Source organism: Staurois parvus, unplaced genomic scaffold (genome assembly GCF_062004578.1).
Source record: "Staurois parvus isolate SC_StPar_1 unplaced genomic scaffold, SC_StPar_1.0 ptg000031l, whole genome shotgun sequence".
In the NCBI taxonomy this organism is placed as follows: domain Eukaryota; kingdom Metazoa; phylum Chordata; class Amphibia; order Anura; family Ranidae; genus Staurois; species Staurois parvus.
Window position 1 is genome coordinate 6,893,456 of NW_028317827.1, and position 26,344 is coordinate 6,919,799.

At 40.5% G+C, this 26,344-nt stretch overlaps 1 protein-coding gene across 17 annotated transcripts in view; it reads right to left on the minus strand.

The window, feature by feature from the left end:
- Window positions 1-26,344, minus strand: part of BAZ2B (bromodomain adjacent to zinc finger domain 2B) — a 413,209-nt gene that overhangs the window by 130,450 nt on the left and 256,415 nt on the right. For all 17 annotated transcript variants that reach the window (XM_089659801.1, XM_089659783.1, XM_089659815.1 and 14 more), the window contains one exon: window positions 19,964-20,110. In XM_089659801.1, coding sequence (XP_089515927.1) covers window positions 19,964-20,108 — 145 coding nt within the window. In that variant the 5' untranslated portion in view covers window positions 20,109-20,110. The remainder of the gene's footprint in view (window positions 1-19,963; window positions 20,111-26,344) is intronic.

Genomic DNA, 26,344 nt, shown 5'->3' on the forward strand with positions numbered 1-26,344 from the left:
GCATGACAGTTTTGACAATTTTTTTATTTTTTTATCAACTGAGAGCTTAGACAGTGGATAGAACAGTCACTGCTCTGGCAAGGAAAGAATACAAAAAAGTAAAAAAAATAAAAACAAAATAAAAATAAACAAAATCTATAGAAGTATAGGTAAACAATTAGGGTTTGTTTACACTTGCTTCAAGATAAGGCATTGGACATTCCTTTTTAACCCCTTAACGCTAGCGTCCCCCGGCCCCTTTAAGTTGTCTCTAATGCTGAGAGGCGGGGCAGGGTTTATGATTATGTGATTGCTGTGATTGGCTGTCACAGCGGACACATGATCGGAAAGCTCCCGATCTCAAGTAGTTCAGTTTTTCTTTGGGTACGCATATATATATCAGTCCTGTTTACACATTGTGTTTGCTTTGCTTCGCTACAAAAATTATATCCCATGTCGTTTCTTGGTGCTTGAAGACATCTCCAAAGCCTTCATAGAAGTCTATGACAACATTCGCTAACGGCACCTGCAGCTTTTGAGGGGCTTTTATTCAGAGTTAGCTTTGCTTTGTTTTGGAGGTTTTGCAATTATGAAATATCCTAGGATGCACTGGGAAACCAACAAGGAAATTGGAAAGACATCATCAGCAGTCACTTTTGGTTCATGTGTATATATGCTGGAAATATCTGGTGCAGACATCAGATCTGGTGTTCAGTGTGGAGCAGCAAGACAATGTGCAGATCCGGACCGGAGAAGAGCAACACATGGTATGCAACATAGGAACGTTATAGTGGAAGGTGGTGTGGAACGAACAGCAGAGGATCAGCAGTACTGGGGGACTGAAACAAGAGAAACTACCAATGTCACTATATAGTGGGAAAGGACTAGAGAGAGAAGAGGATCAGAAAACCAGAGGATCAGCAGAGCTGGGGGTTACTACTGAGCGGGGGATCAGCAGAGCTGGGGGTTTTTACTGACTCGGGGATCAGAAGAGTTGGGGGTTGCCACTGAGTGGGGGATCAGCAGAGCTAGGGGTTACCACTGTGCGGGGGATCAGCAGAGCTGGGGGTTACTACTTAGTGGGGGATCAGCAGAGCTGGGGGTTACTACTTAGTGGGGGATCAGCAAAGCTAGAGGAACTACTGAGTGGGGCATCAGCAGAGCTGGGGGTACTACTGAGCAGGGGATCTGAACATGGGTACTATTAAGCTGAGGATCTGTTAAATGAGGGTATCAGTGAGCTGGGGATCAGCTAAACAGGGGTACTAATGAGCTGGGGATCTGCTGAGTGGGGGTACTACTGAGCTGGAGTTCTACTGGGCCTCTTTGAAACAAATAAAAAATCAACACACATAACAGGGCATTTGCCAAGCTTCATTAAAGCTTTTAAAAAAGTATCACCAAAGCATCACTGGAGCATCACAGAGGCATCAAAAACACATCAAAAAAGCATGTTGAAGTGGTAGGCGCTTTAATGTGTGTTAAAGTTGAATAGTGTAAATGAATCCTTCCAGAGTAACAATTTAGGTGGAGATGCAGGTTTTTACAGGTGACTGGTTTAAAGTGGACCTATAAGTAGGTTTGTTACATGACATTCTAAATCAACAGCCATTGCAGTCCAGACCAGGCCTAGCCTGGTTGGGGGCATATGTGTAGTGCAGTGATTATTAATCACCTGCAGTGATGTATGGGGAAGCATGCTATTCCTTTGTTGGCCTGGACATGCTGAAGAAATCAGACAGATCAGAGGTAAAATAACTGCATACAGTCATCCTGGAACAGGAAGCGTCCTTGGCAGCTCTAAGTAAGCCAATCTCTTTTTCAAAGCAATGCTTCCCTGGGGCTCTCGGGAACCTTTACCTCTCTGTTGAGGCCAGTCTCTCCAGGGCAGGCATATGGCAGGCTTCCCAAGTCAGTTCTTCCTATATCATGGTCCCACTTTTCACCCGGGCATGATGGTGCATGAATCACTTCTGACAAGTTTCCAGACACCAAGACAAAAAAGTGACAGGGGAGGGACCTCCAGCACACAGTCTGTGATTTGCAGCCTCAGCTCAGTTCCAGTGTCCAGTGTGAAAGGGTGTGTGTCCCTTTCCTCCAATCAGCTCTCAGAGCTTTCCTCACTGAGCTCTGCAGTAGGTAATTTCAGTATTTCACCCCCTGCTTTCTGAAATCTCAAACAAACTTTATAAATTTTGGAGTTTGAAGAAATGTAGAGGACTGACTGACAAATGGCTTTTTTCTTTAGATTTAGGCTCCATGCAAACTTAATACCGCTGTTAAAATTAGCTGTGTAAAGTCGCTGATTACAGTCTATGTGTGCATGGACACATAGGATAACATGCTGGGGAGTTTACTGGCTGTAGATAAAATATCAAAAGCCAAAAACAGCATTTTTTTATTATTTAATTTTTTTAGTTAGGGGTAATTTATTATTACTTATCAGTTTATATATTTTATGTATTTATTTATTATTATTCAGTTGTATTTATTTATTTCATTTGAGCAGAAAAACATGTGAATCGCAGGTTTCAATGCATTTCTGTGGGGAAAAAAACGCATCAAAAACACTAATCTGCCTAATTTGGGTTTCAAAAGTAGCTCCAGAACCTTTTTGAGTTTAAGGAGTTTTGCTTCAGGCAACTTGGAGTGGAGATGTGAACCAACTCTATAGAGAATTATTGATTTTTTTCTCCCCCAGCATTTTGGAGCTTCGAACTGCATAGGTGTGAATAGGGCCTGAAAACTATTAATGCACACTTTTAAATGGATATTAGGCTTGGTTCACACCTATGCAGTTTGCTTTTGATCCGTTTGGGCAGCGCTTTTTGTGTTTTTGCACACACGTTTTGCATGCTTTTTTTTGGACAATTTTTTATTGGTCAGATGTTTACATAAACCTAACATTCTCTATGTCAGCAGACAACATTGATAACCAGCATAAGGAAGTTCTCATATGGCAGAAAGATAAATGAAAAAAAGTCAAAATTATATTTTCTAACTTGGTTGGATTTCATAAATATAAAAGGAGCTTATTAAGGTGTGTGCAAACATTCTTTAAGGATTAAAATCAAACTTTGTATCTTGTGCCAAACCGGTTTCAGAATTTTGCAATGTCATGCATATCTGTGTATTGTTTTAGATCCACCAGACTATATCATGACATGACAAGTAATCATTTTATTTAGATATCTATTCCATGTATCTTGATGTGACTTATATTCCAAAACGTGTACTATTTGCAATGTTGGAATATTGTATAGCTCATTGGTTAAAAAAAAAATGAAATTTAATATCAGCTGTAACTACCTACTTTCCCATCAATCATTTTTTTCAGTAATTAATCCAAGGATATTTTCCTAAGAAGGTGAGTCTCCGTAAACACCCACATAGTTTGCTTACATATGCAAAACAATGGTTTCTCAACTCCATCTTTACCATATAAAATGTCACCAAAGAAACAGTTTGTATGATTTGCTTCCCTAGAAGTATTGTGAAAGTACTCAGCTAAAGGTGGAACTTTAGCCAGACTTTTTAATTAGACTGCCTACTACTAGGGATATTACTACTCACTTCTTGTTCCAGTGCCAGCGGTATCCTGAACAGGAATACGGGAAATGGTTACACAAACAGCAAGAAAAAACAGACAGAGGTTCACCCGACTCTAAAACTAAAATGTAAACAGGTTTGTCTGAAGTCTCAATTTAAAGCAAATCTAAGCTAAATCTATCAAATTCACATTGTAAATTGTTTTAGCTGCAGCACACCTCCAAAAGAGTAGCTGGTGAACTTGTTTCCTTTCCTCCTAGTTACAGCACACACAGCCAGGCACACATCATTTTCTTCACTTTTCCTCTGGTTCGAAGAAAGAGTCTACAGGTGTCTTTGTAGGGTTTTATTGGAATGATGAACTTGGATGGGGTGAAGGGAGCATGGGCTACTCCAAAACTGATGAACTGAACACTTTGAGGACTCCTTCTCTATTATGTTGGATTGCACAAAATGTGCCACAGAATCTCTAATGCTGACAAGTGACTAGAACTGTCCCAAATGACCAAAAGCTGCACTCAGTCATTAACTTCCAACAGTGGGGTCATGTACTCACAATGCCACAGGATCATTGGTTGCCTCCATCCTCTATCTACCAGGCACTCCTCAGTGAGTGAGACATGGAATCACAACACCAAAGGACAGGCCAACACCTTTCCCCCATCTTCTTCCTGGCTCTCCAGTGAGCTTCTCCAGACCCAAACAGACTTCAGGACTAGGCTTTGCAAATAGAACTCCCAGCTAAAGCCTCAGCTGGGACCTCAATGTCTTCTAGATGGCACCTCCAGTAAGCCTGCCTCAGGGGCAGAGCCCTTGCACATGGTTCTCCTTCAGCAGGACTGAACCCAATAACTCCCCCCTCCTGTTCCAGGCTTCAGCTTATTTATGGGCCCTCCAGCCACCCACTGGACACACCTCTCCAGGATTTGCCTGGGTCCCCATAAATATTCAAGCTGCTCTCCCATTCTTCCTCCCACTGTAATTTTAGAAACCTCTAGAATGCAGGGAGAAGTTCTCAGAGCAGCAGCCTCTGAAACACTAAGCAGGCTAGAACATTCAATCCCTGCTCCACTGATTACAGAAAAGCTAAACTAAATTTACCTGGGAACCTACACTAATCGGGAAGGCGCTACATCGTCAAAGTTCCCAACTCCACCCATCTGTTGTGGGGGACTGGGTCTAAAAGCCAACCTTACATTTCATCTAACCACATCAGGAAAAAGAAACAGAAAAGTGAGATTCAAAATTTATAAACTCAGCTATGCCAGATTTTCAGTGCAAACTCTATGGATAGGTGGGGGTTGCTATTTGACATACAGAATATTTGTTCCCTCAACAGCCGCTGATTGGCTCAAGAGCCATCCACAGGCAACATACTGTCACCTCATCTGGCCAAATCGGACATGATATCATCTTGATGCTGAACTCTCCTAGACAGCGAAGATACTGTTAGATGATTCAATCCACCATGTCCGCCCATAACTAGAACACCAGTTAGGGATGGACTGGCCTTTAACAGACACACGATTTATGAACACTCTGGTCTTTAAAATAAACATTTCCACATTGCAATGTACTTCGAAACGCTAAGAAGCTCTGTCATAATTTGTCACAAGTTTGCCGTTGCTTTGCTTTGATCTTTATGTGTATAGAATTTAAATGGCATCATTAGTCATACACGTATACTTAATTAACCAATATGCAGTCACTCGATGGAGCTAAAGGACAGGAAAACATCAATTCTCACCGCATACAAATACCAGGTTATTTTAAAGGTGACTGAATCTGCTGAAACCCTCCTGCATGGAAATTGTAGGCCCATTAAATGGTGTGCGAGAACAGAATCTGAGGTCACATTGGCTGCATTGCATTAAAGAATCTCTTCTTTGTGAACTCATAAATTATTTGTTGGAGTACAGATGAATACACTACAGCAAGCCAACATGTATCAGGTTTATCTCTGAATTCAGCTGAGGAAATCAGCTTTATATCGCAAAGCAATCACTCATTACCCGTCCGAAATGTCAATTTCTTTACAAAGCGCTGTTACCCAGGAAGTCACTTCTAGCATGAACTGATAAAATGCTTGACCGCTGAAGCCCATGGTAGACTAAAGAGATCTTACTTATTTACAATTGCTTTCAATTACTTATGGTGGAGGCATACCCCTCCATGCCCTCAATTGTTCTCTTGGGGTGGGGGAGATTTATCGATTAGATTTTTTTTTCCCCGCTACTTTTCCCTTGAGGAAGAGCTAGCTTCAAGGACGTCTGTAGAGCACACAAACAAGCTTGTTTCTTTAATACAAATCTGTATGTCTGGATGGCTGCAGAGTCTTTTTTCTATTGACAGATAGGACATGATTTACTAAAACTGGAGAGTGCAAAATCTGGTGCAGCTCTGCATCAGCTTCCAGGTTTTATTGTCAAAGCTTAACTGAACAAGTTAAAGTCAGAAACTGATTGGCTACCATGTACAGAGGCACCAGATGTTGGCCATACATGGATAAAAATTTGGCCGGTGCAGCATGGACCAGTCAAATTTCGATCCAACTATGGGCACCCTGGTTATACACAAGTTGATCTATTGATTGACTTGTGTACAAGCAGCCTGTCAGGTTTTTCCTGAACAATTAGTGCCCACCAGCAGAACACAATAGAGTTGCAGGAGGGATTCCTTTATCAATACTAATTGTGTTGATTGGGGAATTTCACCTGAGATGGAAGGAAAGAAAACTGCAAAACCTATGGCTTGCCTTAAAGCCCAAGAACAAAAATGTAATATACTGTTGTCTACAGTCCTTAAAATGTACTAAAATAGTGCAGTGCATAAAGAAAAAAAATAAACAACAAATATACATGTGACCATTACCGTAAATACTGTATATCCACATATTGCACAAAATGTGCATAGAATCAAAAATATATAAGTGAAAATTAAATAAATGCATATACTGTAAATACACAAATTGGTGCTCATAAAGTACCAGTGATTATATTATTTGAAACCAAAGCCCATATAAAACAATCCCAAAAGAAAATGAAAGTCCTGTAAGGATCTCTGATAATTGTGTTTCCCAGTGAGCTGTATCCAGAGTGCAAAGTTCTCCGCCACTATGCACTCACCAGAAGGCTAATCTTCAATAGCCTAGTAAAATGACCCAGTCACAAGGAATCTCCATAGATCGCTCCTCAATAGAGGTGAAAGTACAGCCAGAATGGAGCCCTAGTAAAAACTGCTCACCACACGGAGCCCAAAGATTAATATATAGTGTAGTATTTAATGATTAAAAGGTCAATATTAAAACCAGCTATAAATATTTTTCCACGTGAAAACAAACATTTGTGGCGGGACTTACTAAGATGGCCGCTGATCCAGACCTCGGGATTGGCAGTTATCTTAGTAAGTCTGGCCACAAATTATTGTTTCCACATGGAAAGGCTCCACCAAATGTGTTTTTCGTGCACATGCACGTCCTTAGGGGATACCCCCATACACTAAGCAAGTTTTAAGGGATATACCATAGGTTATATTATAATTAATCCCTCCACGTTCCTTGTGATGGCAGATGTGGCTTCCTTGTACAGTAATAATGGACACGAAGATGGGATGGAGGCTGTAGAATATTACCTGAATGAGACTGATGACATTCCTTGTATTCAAAAATTGTTTATTTTGAAATTGTTGGATTTTACAATGATGCATAATTATTTTTGTTAGATTTTTTACTTACGAACCAGAGGCGTGGCGACGAAGGCTAAATTTGCTCACAGCCTGGCAAATCTGTTTATGATCAGGTGGGAGGAGAACATCATCTATTTCAAAGATTGGCCAGAATGAATGTTCTACCGGCAGTATATAGATGATGTCCTGTTCCTTTGGCAGGGTAATGCTGAATTCCTCAATAATTTTGTTGGTACCTTGCACAAAAACAATTTGAATATTAGTTTAACTTACCCCTATAGTCGGGGAAAGTTAATTTCCTGGATCTGACACTGATTAATGACGGCACTAAAATTGTCACTAAGTTCTTTTTCAAGCCTACTGATAAAAATAGTTTTATTCCAACCGACAGCTGACACCACCCCCTTTGGCTTAAGAACATACACACCCAAGGGTCAATTTGTGAGAGTAAAGTGAAATTGTTGTAATTTGGATGATTACTATTTACAGGCTTGAATCCTGAAGGAAAGATTACTAAGAAAAGGATATAACGTAACATTCTTAGATGATGCTATACAAGAGGTAGCTGAGATGAAGAGGGACACTTTGCTTAATACCCAGAGGGACACGGTGTGATCCAGGATGGTTTGTCCTTTCATAACAAATTTTTCTATACAAGTTATTCTATCAATTCATTCATTACATGTAATAGTAAACATGTTGTATACCTGTTAGAGTGCTCATGTAGGAAACAGTATATAGGGAGGACAACTAGGAGGATAAGAGATCGTATAAGGGAGCACCTTTATAACAAGGATCATTCCCTTTTTAAACATTTGACAAATTGCCATCACAGGAATCCAAGTGGTATTAAAATTGCAGGGGTAGATTTTATTCGTCCCCACTGGAGAGAGTGTATAAAACATAAAATGGTGTCCATGTTAGAGACGAATGGATATATGAGATGCGTATGTTGGTACCCCTAGGCTTGAATATTGAAATTGATATAAATTGTTTCATAGATTACAGCTAAAAGACATTGTTTTTCTGTATTCCAGTTTATTCTGTTTGTATATAGGCACATTTTATTATGTAAATATAATCAAAATATGTAAGCGAGCGCTAACTGAGAATAAATATATAGTAGCTGCTAGCACTCAAGGTATAGGCAACAATCCCAACGCAAACATGGATATATAAAAGTGCAGTGCTAAAGTTTTATATATACATTTTATTATGTAATTCTATTGATTGGCTTTATGCCAACTGTACTTTACTTTTATATTGTATTATCACCTTATGACTAGTGCTTAAGGTGGTTTATTTGTCCTAATAACCTACTTAAATAGCCTACTTATTAATTTGGAGTGGGCAGGAAGAATATATAATTTTAATGGGTAAAATTTTTTATTTTGAAAGCATGTTTCCATCCATATGAAATGTTTTATTCGTTCAATATGTATTTTTTATGTTATTTTAATTTTGTAGATGTTTATTTATTTTTTGAGATAGATATGGAAATTGCCCTGTACTGGCTGTTGATTGACTCACTTTATGGCATTCCCCCTTTTTTATGTGTGGACTATGATAAGATGGTGGATCTTTATTTATGTAATGAGGATTTCTCACGGTATATAATGGTTATTATGTTTTTCTATTCCACAAGACTATGGCGTCTTATAGTTGGTCCATGGAAATATGGCATTTTTGGTCTCGAACAAAATGGCGCACGTTATTGACACATCCTGTGGCATGTACACAGGCTATTTAAAGAGGGTATGATTGATGTCAGCAGGAGGCATATCCACTGAGGAAGTGCGTGTGCACGAAAAGCGTTGGGTGGAGTCTTATCTGCTGGTGTCACGTCGCCATTCCTGGGGTTCATCTTAGTAAGGATGTTTGTTTGTTTCCACGTAGAAAAATCTTTATAACTGGTTTAATACTGACCTTTGAATCATTAAATACTACACTATATACTATTCCTTGGGCTCCGTGTGGTGAGCGGTTTTTCCTAAAACTCCATTCTGGCTGTATTTTCACCTCTATTGAGTGGCGATCTATGGAGGTTCCTTGTGACTGGGTTATTTTAACAGGCTATTGAACATTAGCCTTCTGTTGAGTGCAGAGTGGTGGAGGACTTTGCACTGTGGACACAGCACACTGGGAAACACAATTCTTAGAGATCCTTACAGGACTTTCGTTTTCTTTTGAGATTGTTTCATATGGACTTACATATAATATAATCACTGGCACATTTAAGCACCAGAAGGTTTATTTTCACTTATTTATATTTGATTTTATGGACACTTTGTGCAATATGTAGATATTTAGGGTAATTGGCACATGTATATTTGTTTATTTTTTTCTTTATGCGCTGCACTATTTTGGTCTATTTTGAATATTGGGTTTGTCACTCCATATTTAGTGCTAGCTACTCCAACCTCTAAGTGCTCGCTGTTTTTTTTTTAAGTCCTTAAAATGTGGTGACTGCATTAGTTTTCTTTTGGCAAGTTTGTAGTCTTTATTTTCACACTGTCCTAGGGTGACAATGCTCACTTACTGTACTGTATCTATGGAGAGGCAGCATTGTCATCCTAGGAAAAGACTACAATAATCTTATCTTCTGCTCTTCTCCACAACACGAGGCCGTGGGGGTGTCTTCTGTAATCCTTAGAGAGCTGGGAGCAATGAGCACTTTGCATTTAGTTAACAAATATCTGATGGTAGTGCATTGTTAGGGTTTACACACCCTTTAACATGGCAGGTCTGATTAGGTTCGCCTGTCTTGCAGGTGTACCTGAACGGATGGTCCATGCACCCCTATGGTAAGGTGGGTATAAACAAACTTGTGTGTTAACACCTGCCTACCTCCAGGTCTGATCCAGTCTGCAAAAAAAAAAAAAAATGAAAGGGGATCCGTCCTCTTCTTTAGGCGGATCGGAGGGTAGTCGGGTGTAAGTACACAGCGAAGTCCGTTTACTCCCAGCCACCCAAAGAGCAGAGTGGGCTCTGTCCATGCCACGTTCTGCAGAAACTGAACAGACACAGACCTGGCATCCTCCCGCTCTGCTCTGATCAGCAGCGGATCTGTGAGTGGATACCCTGCTGACTAGGACGGAGTCCATCCTGTGTGAAAGGGGCCTTAGTCTACCGGCATAGTTAGTGTTGGTAATTTAAAGGGTTACACCACTAAGCGTAGATCTGTGGAGAAGGGACTGGTGAATATAATGTGAAAAGAAATGTGTTCAGTAGAGATGAGTGGAGTGATTTTGGCAAAACTGATTTCACTGCAAAATTAACAATTTCGCCTTCAGCTAAATGCTCCCAAAGCAATATCTTTCAATTTTGCTCACTGAGCTGATTAGGTGAAGTTTGTTTGCAAAAAAAAAAAAACTCTCCTTTTTTATTAAGAAGATTACAATTTTTTTGGAGTGATGGGTGAATTTAGGGTACATTTTTTTATTAGCGTTCTTTTTTGTCTATATGATCATTATTTGTGTACTGTCACTTTAAAGCTGAATTCTGGACAGTGTTTGAAAAAAAAGCATTGTGTGCCTCTGCCCAATTTTTCTATTAGATACTAAAGGTTTAATGTGGTGGAAGTGTAAAGTAGTTAAATGCTTGTCTATTATTTGGGGGGGGGGGGGGGGCACATTCCAGGAACCAGTGTTCCCCTTTACTCCTCGAAAGTGAACAATGGTCATCCAGTGGGGAGGAAGCTTGTGGAAGTGAGGAATAAGGTATTTCTTTGCTTTGCAACCCCCCTAGAATAAGCAAGCATTTAAAGTGTTACTAAACCCAGGACCCTGTATTCACTATATCTGGTCTCTCGCAGTACACAGAACATGGAAATGCAATTATTTTAGTAAATATAAACTGCTAAATACCTTTTCTCATCAGCAGTATATAGCAGTCTTGTGACTTCTATCAGTGTCCAGCTTAGCATTGGTTAAAGCTTGTAGGAGGAGTTTTCATTCTGCTCTAGGAGGATGTAAAACCCCTGACCTCTGTCTGGACAGTACTGATTGGCCTTATGTTGATCACATGCACTCTCTCAAGAAAAAAAAATCTCTAGCCATACATATCAAACAGAGCATGTGCAGAGTGTCTCCACACGATATGTCTTATCAGGAGATAAGAGGAGGACACTGGAAGAATGGGAGGATCAGAGAAGTCAGGATCAAACATCCTTTTTACACAATGCAGAGGATTAACCCCTTAGGTTCTACAGTGAGTATAACAAGCCTGCTTTACTGCATATACAGGCTGATTTGACTGTTGTGGGTTTAGTAACACTTTAACTCTTCCTATCTGGGAAGGGTTGGTGCACAATACTTATTTTTGAAAAAGGCTGAAGTTCAGCTTTAAATGTTTTTTTTCTCCTTTTTGTTTTTTCTTTCTATGAAAAAAAATTAAATATTGAGGGTTATGAGCAGCCATACTTTGCCACAGGGTAGTTTAACATAACTTTTATAACGGGACAGCCATTTAAAGCTCCCTGCTCCCTTAAAAATCATTGAAAATTTTTTTTAGGTTGAACTTTGGGAACAAAGGCGGACTGACAACTCATGGGGCCCCAAGGTGATATGGGATCATGGGGCCCCTGTGTCCTCACCCACACACAAACCACACCCAAAAAAGCCTATGAAAGGTACCAGGGGCATCTCATGCGACCCCCTGCTGACCCTGGGCCCTCGGGTAGTGCCCAAGTGCCCGAATGGTCAGTCTGCCGCTGGCTTTCATTTAAATATTTTCCTCAATAATCACAGAGAATATAATTCCAATTTGTATGCACCAAATGCCTTTGTAAATTCAGACTCTTAGATTGTAAGCTCCAAGGAGCAGGGCCCTCCTAATCCTCTTGTATTGAACTGTATTGTTGCCGTATTGTCTCCCTTAATATTATAAAGTGCTGAGCAAACTGTTGGCGCTATATAAATCCTGTGTAATAATAATATTGTCTGGTGACATCATCACTGTACTGTACATAGCCTGTACTAAGAGCAGAGCTGTGGGAGGGACCCAGCAGTCCTCACCTACTACAGGCTACCTGCAGAAAACTATAGAAGGGGAGAGGGGGACGGAGACAAGACCAGTCACCCTACACAATGAAAGAGCAGCAGCAACTGGACTTTATTAGAGGAAACTCCTGTACAGAGGTAAAGTTTCAAACTGGATTACTTCACAGATCTGGTAGAAAGACACAAATCACACCAAGCTAACACATGCCTCCTATAAGTAGACAATATTTCCTTATCCCAGAGTCCGGATTTAATTTCTACTTACTCATTACCTCCGATGCTTTTTGCCAAAATTGCTACATTCCACCGAAATCTCCTGATTTTCAACGGCATTTCATAAGAAATGAAGACTCCTGATTTCACTTATCCCCATTAGCCAGCTCTCTGACCCAACCTACAGATCAGTTGCCTAAACTAAATGTCTCTGAAATTGTGGGACTTTGGTTGTACTATATGTGCATTCCATAGGCAACCATTGGCAATTCCTGACACCCTGCTAAGGATAATTGCTAGGAGATAGGAATGGATCTGAGCGCATATTGAATCATTGGTCCAGAGATGAATGTTATTTACACATCACACAATATTCCACCCGTTCTCACTGATTGGTTCTAGGAGTAGCCAATGGTATTTTGCTCCTTCACTTTTCTGCATAGTAGAGATGATAATCAGAAGTGCAATTTTACAACAAGCTAGAAAGTCTCCACGTGTAATAATAATCACACCTGACTGCCGAAAGATGTGGGCACTTGAGGATGCAGTACAATTGTTGTCACCAAGTATCAGCAAGGATGTCTTTGAACTAGAGAGAGTCCAGAGAAGGGCAAGAAACTAATAGGAGGCTGGGGGACCTCAGTTATGAGGAACAACTACAAACATTAAAAATATCCTCCCTGGAGAAGACGGTGACTAAGAGGGGGTATGTTCGCAATATAGAAATCTTTAAATGATTAATATTGGGAGGAAGCTATTTAATCTAAATAGTCTAAGGCAGGGGTGTCAAACTGGCGGCCCTCCAGCTGTTGCCAAACTACAAGTCCCATCATGCCCCTGCCTTTGGGAGTCATACTTGTAACTGTCAATCATGCAATGCCTCATGGCATTGACTTGTAACTGTCAATCATGCAATGCCTCATGGGACTTGTAGTTTGGCAACAGCTGGAGGGCCGCCAGTTTGACATCTGTGATCTAAGGTCTCCAAAGAACACATATGGCCACACAATGAAGTCAGATGAGAAATAGTTCAATCTTAAACTGTGTAGGGGTGTTTTACTTGTAAAGTGGTAAGGATGTGGAAATCCCTTCCACAGTTGGTGGTGTCAGCAGTGAGTGTAGATAAGTCTTAAAAAATCCAGATGTTTTTCTTAGCAAACGCAATGTACAGGGATATGGAAAATGCTAGTGACATAAACTCAAACACACTCAGGTTGAACTGGATGGTCCAGTGTCTTTACTCAACCTTACCAGCTATGCAACTATAAAAGGGCTCATTGACTGACAGGTGAATCAAAGAGACCCCAGTGATCACAAGCAGTGCTTAAAATCACGGACATAACTTGCAATTATCCAGTCATTAACTACCAGTTTACACAGAATTGCAGCATGAAATAAAATGATTGCGATATGTGAAATAATATTGTGAAACTCTTCAAGTTACAATCTAGAATCACACTAAATCATCAGTTAAACAGGACGACTAATTAAACCCATATGGATGCTACATCTTCCTTTTATTTACAAAGCAATAAAGCCTTTTATTCTATGTAGTTTTAATCTTTTAATGACTAACCTCTCCGACACATCTGATTTTTTCATACTTTTCATTTTGTTCTCTACAAATAGTCAGATAAGTAAATATTCTACAATTTTTTCTTCCCCTCAAGGACCCTTGACAATGTATGCTAGTCTGCGATCTCATATACCTGCATCTTATCAAGAGAGCGCATTCTTTTCAGACAGGTTCAGTCAAAGGTTTCTAATACAGTATTCTTTCCTCTAAATTATCTCCATATCTCAATCCTTAAAGTGGAAGTCCTCTACCTAACCTTAGGTTCACACATATGCAGATTTCAGTGTATTTTCCAGTTTGCAGAAACACACTACAGTCCAATTAACATGATTTCCTATGGATCTATTCATATCTGTGCATTTTGAGCCGGAGCATTTTTCTTGGAAAGGGTCAGGGACTTTTTTTCCTACAGCAGATTGCACTTTGCATGTAATAGACTTCAACGGACCTGCACAAAAATGCAAGTGTTGTGTTTTTTCCACATTTTGTGGGTTTATTTGCTAATAGAAAGGTTCTGTTCATGTAGTGTGACTTTGATGCGACTTTACACTCCATGGCACTCATAGTGTAGGAACCTTTATGTGACCAAAGTCTCATGTTAGGTTTGGGGATAATGGCTAGGGTTATGGTGAAGGGCTAGAGTTAGGGTTATGGTTAAATGTTACAATTAGGGTTAGAGTTAGGGTTAGTACTAATTGTTAGGATTGAAACGTGAACCCTAACAATTACCATTAACCCTAATCCTAGCGATTACAGCTAACTCTAACCTTAACTCTAACCCCTAACCATAACCCTAGCCATTAAACCTAGCCCTTAACCATAACACTAGCCATTAACCCTAGCCCTTAACCATAATGCTAGCCCCTAACCATAACCCTAGCCATTAACCCTAACCCTTAACCATATCCCTAGCCATTAATCCTAGCCCTTAACCATATCCCTAGCCATTAATCCTAGCCCTTAACCATATCCCTAGCCATTAATCCTAGCCCTTAACCATATCCCTAGCCATTAACCCTAACCCTTAACCATATCCCTAGCCATTAATCCTAGCCCTTAACCACGACCCTAGCCATTAACCATATCCCTAGCCATTAATCCTAGCCCTTAACCACAACCCTAGCCATTAACCCTAACCCTTAACCATATCCCTAGCCATTAATCCTAGCCCTTAACCACGACCCTAGCCATTAACCATATCCCTAGCCATTAATCCTAGCCCTTAACCACAACCCTAGCCATTAACCCTAACCCTTAACCATATCCCTAGCCATTAATCCTATCCCTTAACCACAACCCTAGCCATTAACCCTAACCCTTAACCATATCCCTAGCCATTAATCCTAGCCCTTAACCACAACCCTAGCCATTAACCCTAGCCCCTATTCATAACCCTAGCCCTTCACCATAACCCTAGCCATTAACCCTAGCCCCTATTCATAACCCTAGCCCTTAACCACAACCCTAGCCATAAACCCTAGCCAATAACTATAACCCTAGCCATTAACCCTAGCCCCTAACCATAACCCTTGCCATTAACCCTAGCCCTTAACCATAACACTAGCCCTTAACCATAACCCTAGCCATTAACCATAGCCCTTAACCATAGCCCTAGCCCCTAACCATAACCCTATCCATTACCATAACCCTAGTCATTAACCCTAGCCCTTAACCACAACCCTAGCCCCTAATCATAACCCTAGCCATTAACCCTAGCCCCTATTCATAACCCTAGCCACTAATCCTAGCCCTTAACCACAACCCTAGCCATTAACACTAGCCCTTAACCATAACCCTAGCCATTAACCCTAGCCCTTAACTGCAACTCTAGCTATTAACCCTAATCCCTATTCATAACCCTAGCAAATAACCCTAGCCCTTATCCATAACCCTAGCACCTAATCATAACCCTAGCCATTAACCCTAGACCCTATTCATAACCCTAGCCCTTAACCACAACCCTAGCCCATAACCATAACCCTAGCCCTTAATCATAACCCTAGCCATTAATCCTAGCCCTTAACTATAACCCTAGCCATTAACCCTATCCCTAATCATAACCCTAGCCAATAACCCTAGCCCTTAACCACAACCCTAGCCATTAATCCTAGCCCTTAACCACAACCCTAGCCATTAACCCTAACCCCTAACCACAACCCTAGCCATTAACCCTAGCCATTAACCACAACCCTAGCCATTAACCCTAGCCATTAACCCTAACCCCTAACCACAACCCTAGCCATTAACCCTAGCCATTAACCCTAACCCCTAACCACAACCCTAGCCATTAACCCTAGCCGTTAACCACAACCCTAGCTATTAACCCTAACACGTGACTTTGGTCTCATAAAGGTTCCTGCACTACTTTGATCTGATTTTGATTCTACTTGAGTGCCAGAGAGTGTAAAGTTGCATCAAAGTCGCACTACATGAACAGAACTTTCATACTTTTCTAATAGCAAAAAAAGCAAAACATGGCAAAAATGCGTGCTCAAAAATGCAAAACGCGCCAGTAAACACGTCTACTACAACTTGCATAGATGTAATCCCTGCCTAAAGAAGATAAAGGAAGTCAATGGGTGATTAGATGCACAAATGATCATTCAAAATTTAAAGACACACTGTCATCTTCCCACTGAATTTGCAATAAGCAAAAGTTCAGTCATTAAAATTTCTTTTGAAATGCTCAAAGTGGTTTTATAGTGAATGTCCTGTACAGGAAGGACATATACAGTATGAGCTTTCATCCCCATTAAATGTTTTTGCTGACATCAGTTAGCACTTTGTAAATGTCAGTAAAACATAAGGGTTTTACAAATGTGTTTATCTGCAAACCTGTTTCCTTGAATAGAAAATTCAAAATCAAAATAGCAGACAACAATAAAAAAAAATTGCAAGTTCCTCTTTTAACACATACATAAGCCTCAGAATAGACAGACAGCAATGTGAGCCAGGAAAATGGCCTCTTCACATCAGAACACTTAAGAGGGTAGAAAGCATGTTTGTCTTTTGAAAGAAGCTGTATATATTTCAGTGTTAAATGCATAAAACAGCCAGCATGTTTATATGGCCAGAATGTCAATAAGAATGTTATGTGGGATAAACCAATCCAAATGTATGCTTTTTTGGCAATATTACATTAAATAAATAAAATGTTGGGTATATCTAACTACGTATGCAGGTTGAGTGACCCTTACTGAACCATGCATTATTCTCGCTATGCTCACTGACCAATCTTCAATATCATGTTATATAGTTATTGCTATGTATGGTTACAGAATTTGCTGTTTGCAACACTATATGTCACATGTATGTAAAGTTTGAGTTCACTTACGGTACTTTTTGTATGTTTGTAAAACTTTTCTTAAAAGTTCCCACAGCCGCAACCACCTGCACAGAAAAATGTGGGAGATGTGTGCAGGTGCCATTAATCCTAAGGCATGCTGCACACATGGGAAATCACTCCCCCACTGCGAACCGCACTGAACTTGTGCCATGGCCGTAACTCATGCTTTCATGGAAGTTTTGTCATCGTGGCTCAGCCATTCAGCGACTGAAGCCCGCAAACCTGGAAGGAGGATCAGGTAAAGATGGAAGCGCCGACAATAATGACAGCATTCCACTGGAGGGCTTCATTTTATGTTTTTTTGGTTTTTTTTTACTTTACTACCACTTTAAGAACACAGGTACAAAATTTCAGACAGATCACTGGCAGAAGAGGAGACTGAAGAAATGCTGATGACATCTTCAATGGACTTGAGTTCTAGGACCAGTTTTAAATGATAAAAGGAGCTTTTTAGAAACATTACACTATTGCTATATATTGTGATACATCAGAAATGAATTCAGGCAAATTTGTAAAACTAATGAAAGGTTTACTTTAATAGTCTGGCAATTAGCATTTTCAGGAGGTCGGTTATGGCAGCCCCCATATTTCATGGCTCAGTTACAAAGACTGGAAAAAATCAAGTCTTATATTTTACATAAAACAAATTGTCTAGTTGTTCTGGACACTGCTCCCATTTTTGTTCCTGGAGTCTTGGCACCGGTAATTTCAAATCAGCCACTGGCATTAAATAAATTTGTGAGTAAATGAATGGACAAAGGACAGATTCTATTATATAGTCTGTGAATGAATGAAGATAAATGAGTCTCGCTGCACCAATGTGGGTCAATAAAAAGCATTACAGCATTGGCATGGGCATGTGACTGATGCCACCCTGTTGTTTATGTTTTGGACACTGCCATTTATAACTACAGTGGTGGCAATTCCCCCATGTCAGAGCATTGAGTACATTCATCAGAAATCCAGATCATTTTAGAAGGAAACGTTCGGAAATATTTTTACACTAGTTAATGTTTAATGCATTTCACTTTTCCGTCGCAGGCGTTCTGTTTCAAAAACACCTTTATTTAAAATGTAACTATTAAAATACTCTGTAATCCCTGATGAAACACATTCCTGTGGGCAGACTCTTGTTCTCAATAGGTGTATTAAGCTCATGATTAATTTTCTAGCAGAGAGCTGACATTTTAAATACTGTTTTTCCTGTACTGTTGATGAGACTTATTCCCTCTTGAAATGTCACTGCAAGAATCAAATGTTTCTATATCAAGCTGGCAGTGCAGGGAGGCATACACACAAATAGAGCTAAATAAGTGAATAATATGAGGTTGTGTGAGAGGAGATTATACAGAAAGACGAAACCAAGACCTGGAATATAAGAATGTGGTTCGTGTATTACCTACTACACAATTTTATCATCTTAAGGTACTCTAAAGAGAACCTGTCACAAAGCTGGGCAATTAAAATGGCATACGTCATCCTTTCAATTAAAACTCCCTGAAGCAGCTGGGGCAGTGGTTCACCAGAGTGAAAGACATTGAGGGTTATTTACAAAAACTGAAGAGTGCAAAATCAGGTGCAGCTCTGCATAGAAACCAATCAGCTTTCAGGTTTTATTGTAAAAGCTTAATTGAACAAGCTGAAGTTAGAAGCTGATTGGTTACTATGCAAAGCTGCACCAGATTCTGAGTGCTCTAGTTTTAGTATATCCCCCAGAGAAAGATCTGAAGAACACAAGACAGACCTGGTACTACTGGATCCAACTTCAGTACCTGAATGAATACAAGAAACCAATGTACAGCAGGAGCTCCCACACTCATTAATAGCATATGTAGCTGTAAACCAAAATTTGTCTTCCTTCTTTTTTTCCTTCCTTCCTTCTGTAGCCAGATGTTGGCTAATCTCTCCATGTCCTCGTGGGACATTCTTTCCCCAGCCTGGAAAAAGCTCTAGTTTTTGGGACCATGGCCTTCAGTTGCGAGGAGGGACCTGGCTGCTCTGCAGAATGTGAGCAGGCCCCCGGACAGTGTGGAAGCTCTTCAGCGAGTGAGCCATACACCTGCAGGCAGATCCTCCATCACCAGCTCCCTGTCGGCTGAGTGACTGTCGTGGGTCACTCTCATCGTCACCGTCACAGACCCAGCTGAATCCCAGCGTCCCCAGGTGCACAATCAGGCACCCTTCACTGGTTACAGATTCTTCAAGAGCCTGTTCCCGGACATCCAATTTGTTTGAGCCATGCTATTATCAGGATTGGTGAGCAGGCAGAAGCCCGCATTGTGTACGTACTACAAAAGATATTGCATGCAGACACCTTTACCCCATCTCTTTACACAAACATTTCTAACAGGAAACATTTTGCATATGCTATCCACTATTGCTGGTCACCATTGCTGCACCCTTGTTGAGCTAGCTGAAGATTCCAAAAACTTATACCTCCAGGACTTCTCTCTTCTTCTCCCCCCACCACATAAATTACTCAGTGGATTATTTGCGGAGTATCCTGTGGCCAACACAAAATTATGACATTTAATCAGACAAGCTGTCCAACTATCAGTGATTCTTCTTCAGGTGGAAGACATGAAGCACCCATAAACATTGTTCATGAAAACCTACCGCAAGCAGTGATAGAGGAGCTCAGAGGGGTGATGCCTGTGGAGATGCCTCCTTTAGAAACCACTGTAGCTGCCGAAGGGGTGGAGGGTGAGGAAGAAGCCACTGACGATGAGTTTGATGTTGTTATCCTCTCAGCAGACTCCATATCTACAAAGACAAAGAAACAAAGGAAATTTATATACAGACAGGCCTGGGCTGTGGACCTAAATCTGAAATGAGATATCGGTTCTTGATGCAGGGCTCTGACTGCTGAAAACAAGTAAAGATAAGTATCTTCTAAGTCTACCTAACCCTCAACTATTCCTAAACTTTTATTTTTGGCTTTAGTTACCCTTTAACCCTCCTTTACCCAAACCCTAAATCTAACAAGTAACGTAAGTCCTTAAAGGCTACGTTCACCTTTTACATTAACTGGCCCATGCAGACAAAGGGACCCTGTACTTTAAAACAGTACTTCTCAAGTAATGGGTTGCAACCAGGGGCAGACTGGCCCACGGGGCAAGTGCCCCCCAGGCCTCTTTAATGTCTGTACCATCACCCCAGACTTTGAGACACTATCAAGAGCAAGAAGTATCCCCAGTTTTCCCATTATTTCTAATTATTTTCAAGTGTTTTTCAATTACCGTTTATTTTATTGTGTTTTTGCCTCAACAGCACTTCCATCTTTACTAGTGATTACTGCACTATCCATTTTGGAAGGAAGCCATTTGATTACTGTTTAAAAAGTGCATATACATTGTAGAATACTGCACAGGTTGTTTTGTAGAACAAATTATAATGTGTCAGAAATTAATTTTATTTGGGTCGCGGCTGAATGACAAAGGACAAATGTGGGTCCTGAGTTTCCACAGGTTGAGAACCACTGCTTTAAAATACACTGTGCTGTTTGTAAAAACATTGTTTAATGCAAATGCCATACCTCTAGATCTTTTTTGTCACCCATGAAGAATGCCTGAAATATTCCCAGTGTTTACATTCCTAGTCCTGGCTTATTTCCAGGACATGGGATACAACAAAATAGCAGTTGAGCAGTTTTTTTGAGAATAACTAAAGTGATAATCTCTTTAGTTGTCCTCAAAGATGGAAGCTTAGTGGCCAGGATATAGAAATGTAAACAGCTAACTGTGAGTATTTTGGCCAGACTTCATGGGTGACAGAAAAGGCCTCTACTCTTCTTCAATGGGCAAGAAGTAAGGGGGATTCTCTCTGACAAAGCTTGAGTAGCAGTAAAACGCAAAATGGCCCATAAGACCAAGGAAAATGTAATACTGCTCCAAGTCAATCCACTCCAGCCCGTTGATAAAACGGTAGTGCATAAAACAGTAGATGACCTCACTCTAGTAAAAAATGGCTTCTTTATTAATGTAATCTATTAACGCCAATACAATTGGAGAAGTGAAACTTGCTTCTTGCTGTAGAGTGTGAGCATAAAACGCATCAGACCATACGTCTGTAGAAAAGATCCATACTTCTGTAGAAAAGATTTTCTTATTGATGTAAATCAATTAAGATCATTTCAACAGGAGAAGTGAATTTTAATGTGTTTCACATGTGTCACTTCTCCAGCTGTATTGGTATTAATGAATTTACATCATTAGGACCAATTCACACTGACTTGTGATAAAATGTATGGAAATGGATTTACATTTCCATCCACTTTAAATTGTGCACTGATGTCTGTTGACATCCATTTTGATATCCGTTGACATCCATTTTGATGTCAGTTGACATGCATTTTAGTGCGCAATAAAACGTACTGCATTTTCACAGGATATTCATTGCTTACATCCACTTACATCCATTTTGCGCTAAAATGCATATATGTTGCATTTTAGTGCAATGAAGGTCAACGCAGTATTATGGTTTGAATAAAACACATTTGAAATTATTATTTTTCAGATGTCCTTCAGCTGATTTGCGTTATACAGCTGCGCTAAAACGCAGGTCAACGCACTGGTGTGAATTGACCATACTGTCTGTACCCACTGTTTTTTGCAAAACCCAACAGGTGTTGTATTTCTCTCCCCTCTATCCAAAGCGAAAACAAAAAAAGATTTTGGATGGATGTACATTCACCCTAACCCTTAAAATAAATCTTTAATGCTTAGCCCCAACCAACATTTAACCTATCACTTAATTCCCAAACTCTAACTAATTTGACTCCAACATTAATCAGCGCTAATCCCTAAACTAATCCCTATCACTCTTTAACCCCTTTTCTGCAGCATATTTATACCAAAGCCATCAGCATCAAAACATAACAGCCTCACAGTGAAAAGTAACAAGAACAATAAAAGCAGCTAAAAACTCCTTATCCAGGACTAGAAGGCAAAACTCCAGGGGACTAGCAAGCTGCCTGTTAATTATCACCTTTTTATGTGTTTTTATAGGTTTTAAGGAAAACACTGCAGATAAAAACATTCACAGTTACAATACACAAGACATAATATGGTGCTGTATAGTACATTATTCCCTGCATTAGACACGGTAAACCCTGAGGCAGTAGCCTGTGACTGGACATATAGAAGAAGCAGTAGACTTATCTCTCTGTCATTCTGCTCTCTCCTTCTATCAGTATGGTCCTAGTTAATACACGGGCACAGCAGAACAACTGATTGGCTATTTTCTCTCCCAGCCTAAACTCAAACTCAAATTTAGGTACTTTCAATAGAAAGGCTCATGTTATTCTGGCACAGTGATTGGCTGCACTGAGCTAACATCATTAAGAGTCCATCTTACCAGCTTCCGATTGTCAATAGTGGACCAAGATGAACTGTCAGTGACAGCTTGGTTACAGTTCTGGGTCTGCAGAGAAAGAGTGCACCCCAGAACATGACAGCAACGCATAAAAGCCCACGCGCCCTGATGCCACATACACTGATCAAAAAATTAAAGGAACACTTTTGAAAACACATCAGATCTCAATGGGGAAAAATATCATGCTGGATATCTATACTGATATGGACTGGGTAATGAGTTAGGAACGTAAGTATGCCCCATCGTTTGATGGAAATTAAAATTATCAACCTACAGAGAACTGAATTCAAAGACACCCTGAAAATCAAAGTTAAAAATTGATGTAGAAGGCTAATCCATTTTGCTGAAATTTCATTGCAGCAGCTCAAAATGGTACTCAGTAGTTTGTATGGCCCCCACATGCTTGTATGAATGCCTGACAATGACGGGGCATTCTCCTAATGAGACGATGGATGGTGTCCTGGGCTATTTCCTCCCAGATCTAGACCAAAACATCACTGAGCTCCTGGACAGTCTGAGGTGCAACCTGGTGGCGTCGGATGGACCGGAACATGATATCCCAGAGGTGTTCTATTGGGTTTAAGTCAGGCAAGCGTGGGGGCCATTCAATGGTGTCAATTCATTCATCCTCCAGGAATTGCCTGCATACTCTCGCCACATGAGGCCGGGCATTGTCGTGCACCAGGAGGAACCCAGGACCCATTGCACCAGCTTAGGGTCTGTCAATGGGTCCATGGATTTCATCCCAATACCTAATGGCAGTCAGGGTGCCATTGTCTAACCTGTAGAGGTCTGCGCGTACCTCCATGGATATGCCTCCTAAGACCATCACTTACCCACCACCAAAACGGTCATGTGGAACAATGTTGAAGGCAGCATAATGTACTCTATGGCTTCTCCAGACCCTTTCACGTCTGTCACATGTGCTCAGGGTGAACCTGCTCTCATCTGTGAAAAGCACAGGGCTCCAGTGGCGGACCTGCCAATTCTGGTGTTCAATGGCAAATGCCAATCGAGCTCTATGGTGTTAGACAGTGAGCACAGGCCCAACTAGAGGACGTCGGGCCCTCAGGCCACCCTCATGAAGTTTGTTTCTGATTGTTTGGTCAGAGACATTCACACCAGTGGTCTGTTGGAGGTCATTTTGTAGGGCTCTGACAGTGCTCACCCTGTTCCTCCTTGCACAAAGGAGCAGATACCGGTCCTGATGATGGCTTAAGGACCTTCTATGGCCCTGTTCAGCTCTCCTAGAGCAGTGTTTCTCAACTCCAGTCCTCATGGACCCCCAACAGGTCATGTTTTCAGGATTTCCCTCAGATGAAACAGCTGTGGTAATTACTAAGGCAGTGAAACTGATCAAATCACCTGTGCAAAATAATGGAAATCCTGAAAACATGACCTGTTGGGGGTCCATGAGGACTGGAGTTGAGAAACACTGTCCTAGAGTAACTAACTGTCTCCTGGAATCTCCTCCATACTCTTGAGACTGTGCTGGGAGACACAGTAAACCTCCTGGCAATGGCATGTATTGATGTGCCATCCTGGAGGAGTCAGACTGCCTTTTAAACCTCTGTAGAGTCCAGGTATTGCCTCATGCTACCAGTAATGACATTGACATGAGCCAAATGCAAAACTAGTGAAAAAGAGCCAGAAAAGATGAGTTTGGAAAAAAATGTCAGTGGCCTCCACCTATAAAACCATTCCTGTTTTGGGGTCGTGTCATTGTTGTCATCGAGTACACCTGTTGGTAATTTCATTAGCACCAAAGCAGCTGAAACTGATTAACAACCCCCTCTGCTACTTAACTGACCAGATCAATATCCCAGGAGTTTAATTGACTTGATGCTATACTCTGATTAAAAAGTGTTCCTTTATTTTTTTTGAACAGTGTATATACACTCACCAGCCACTTTATTAGGTACAACTGTTCAATTGCTTGTTCAACACAAATTGCTATTCAGCCAATCACATGGCAGCAACACAATGCATTTAGGCATCTAGACATGGTAAAGATGACTTGCTGAAGTTCAACCTAGCATCAGAATAGGGGTGAAAGGGGATTTAAGTGACTCTGAATGTGACATGGTTGTTGGTGCCGGACGGGTTGGTCTGAGTATTTAAAAAACTGTTGATCTACTGGGATTTTTACGCACAACCATCTCTAGGGTTTGCAGAAAATAGTCTGAAAAAGAGAAAATATCCAGTGAACGGCAGTTGTGTGGCCGAAAATGCCTTGTTGATGTCAGAGGTCAGATTTGAACGGGCAGACTTGTTCGAGATGATAGAAAGGCAACAGTAACTCAAATAACCACTTGTTACAACCAAGGTATGCAGAATACCATCTCTGAATGCACAACACGTCAAACCTTGAAGCAGATGGACTACAGCAGCAGAAGACCACACTGGGTGACACTCCTGTCAGCTAAGAACAGGAAACGGAGGCTACAATTCGCACAGGCTCACCAAAATTGGACAATAGAAGATTGGAAAAAACGTTGCCTGGACTGATGAGTCTCCATTTCCGTAGAGATGGTTGTGCGTGAAAATCCCAGTAGATCAGTAGTTTTTGAAATACTCAGACCAGCCCGTCTGGCACCAACAACCATGCCACTTAAATTCCATTTCTTCCCCATTCTGATGCTCAGTTTGAACTTCAGCAAGTCTTCTTCACCACATCTACATGCCTAAATGCATTGAGTTGCTGCCATGTGATTGGCTGATTAGCAATTTGTGTTACCAAGCAATTGAGCAGGTGTACCTCATAAAGTGGCCGGTCAGTGTACATATTGCTGTCGTAAAGGGTTTAGTTAAATAAGGGAATTCTGGAACCCCTGTCAACTTTTTATTATTGTTTGTTTCCTCACTTTTTATCTGGTAAAATGTTGTCCCCTGAACAGAAAGAAGGAAACATCTCCCCGCCCAGATAGTAGTAAAACCTGACAGAGGTTCTAACCTTTCCACATTCTATTCAAAACCTAAAAAGAAATGTTTTGTGTATAGATATCTTTGAAATGTGGGAAAACACTAGATACAAAGTTTATTGTGACAGCTGTGTCTGTTTGCTTGCATTAATATAAGAGGAACACGAAAGCACAATCACTGTGTCTTACTACTAAACAATAACTACAAGTAAACAAGAACGACAGCTGTCCCCTACATACATGCCTAATTGCAGAATATAGACAGAAGTCAAGCACTTAAAATGTTAACCTAAATTTATAAGACTTATATTAAACTTTCATAGACATGTATATCTAAAAATACTTTTAAAAAGCTACAGATTGCACTTAAGATAGTGTATGCTGTATTAGGTAATACTGTATTTCCAAGGTATGATTCATCAATAAATGCAAGCCAAGGTCACAGTGACTGTTAATGACAAATTTACATGAATCACCAGCAGCAAATATATGAACCTAAGATGAGAATAATTAATGAGAGTGCAAGAAAAACCCAGCAGGTACTTTTTAGGGCCAATTAACTTTTAAAGAGCTAAGGCATTAACAGCTCCACTCTGAATGTTATACACAAAACTCCCAACTAAAGAGTTAAAATACTTCTACAAATAATATAAATAACAACAAGCGTTGTTTTAAAATAGTTTTTTTCCTTCTCCCTTTAATT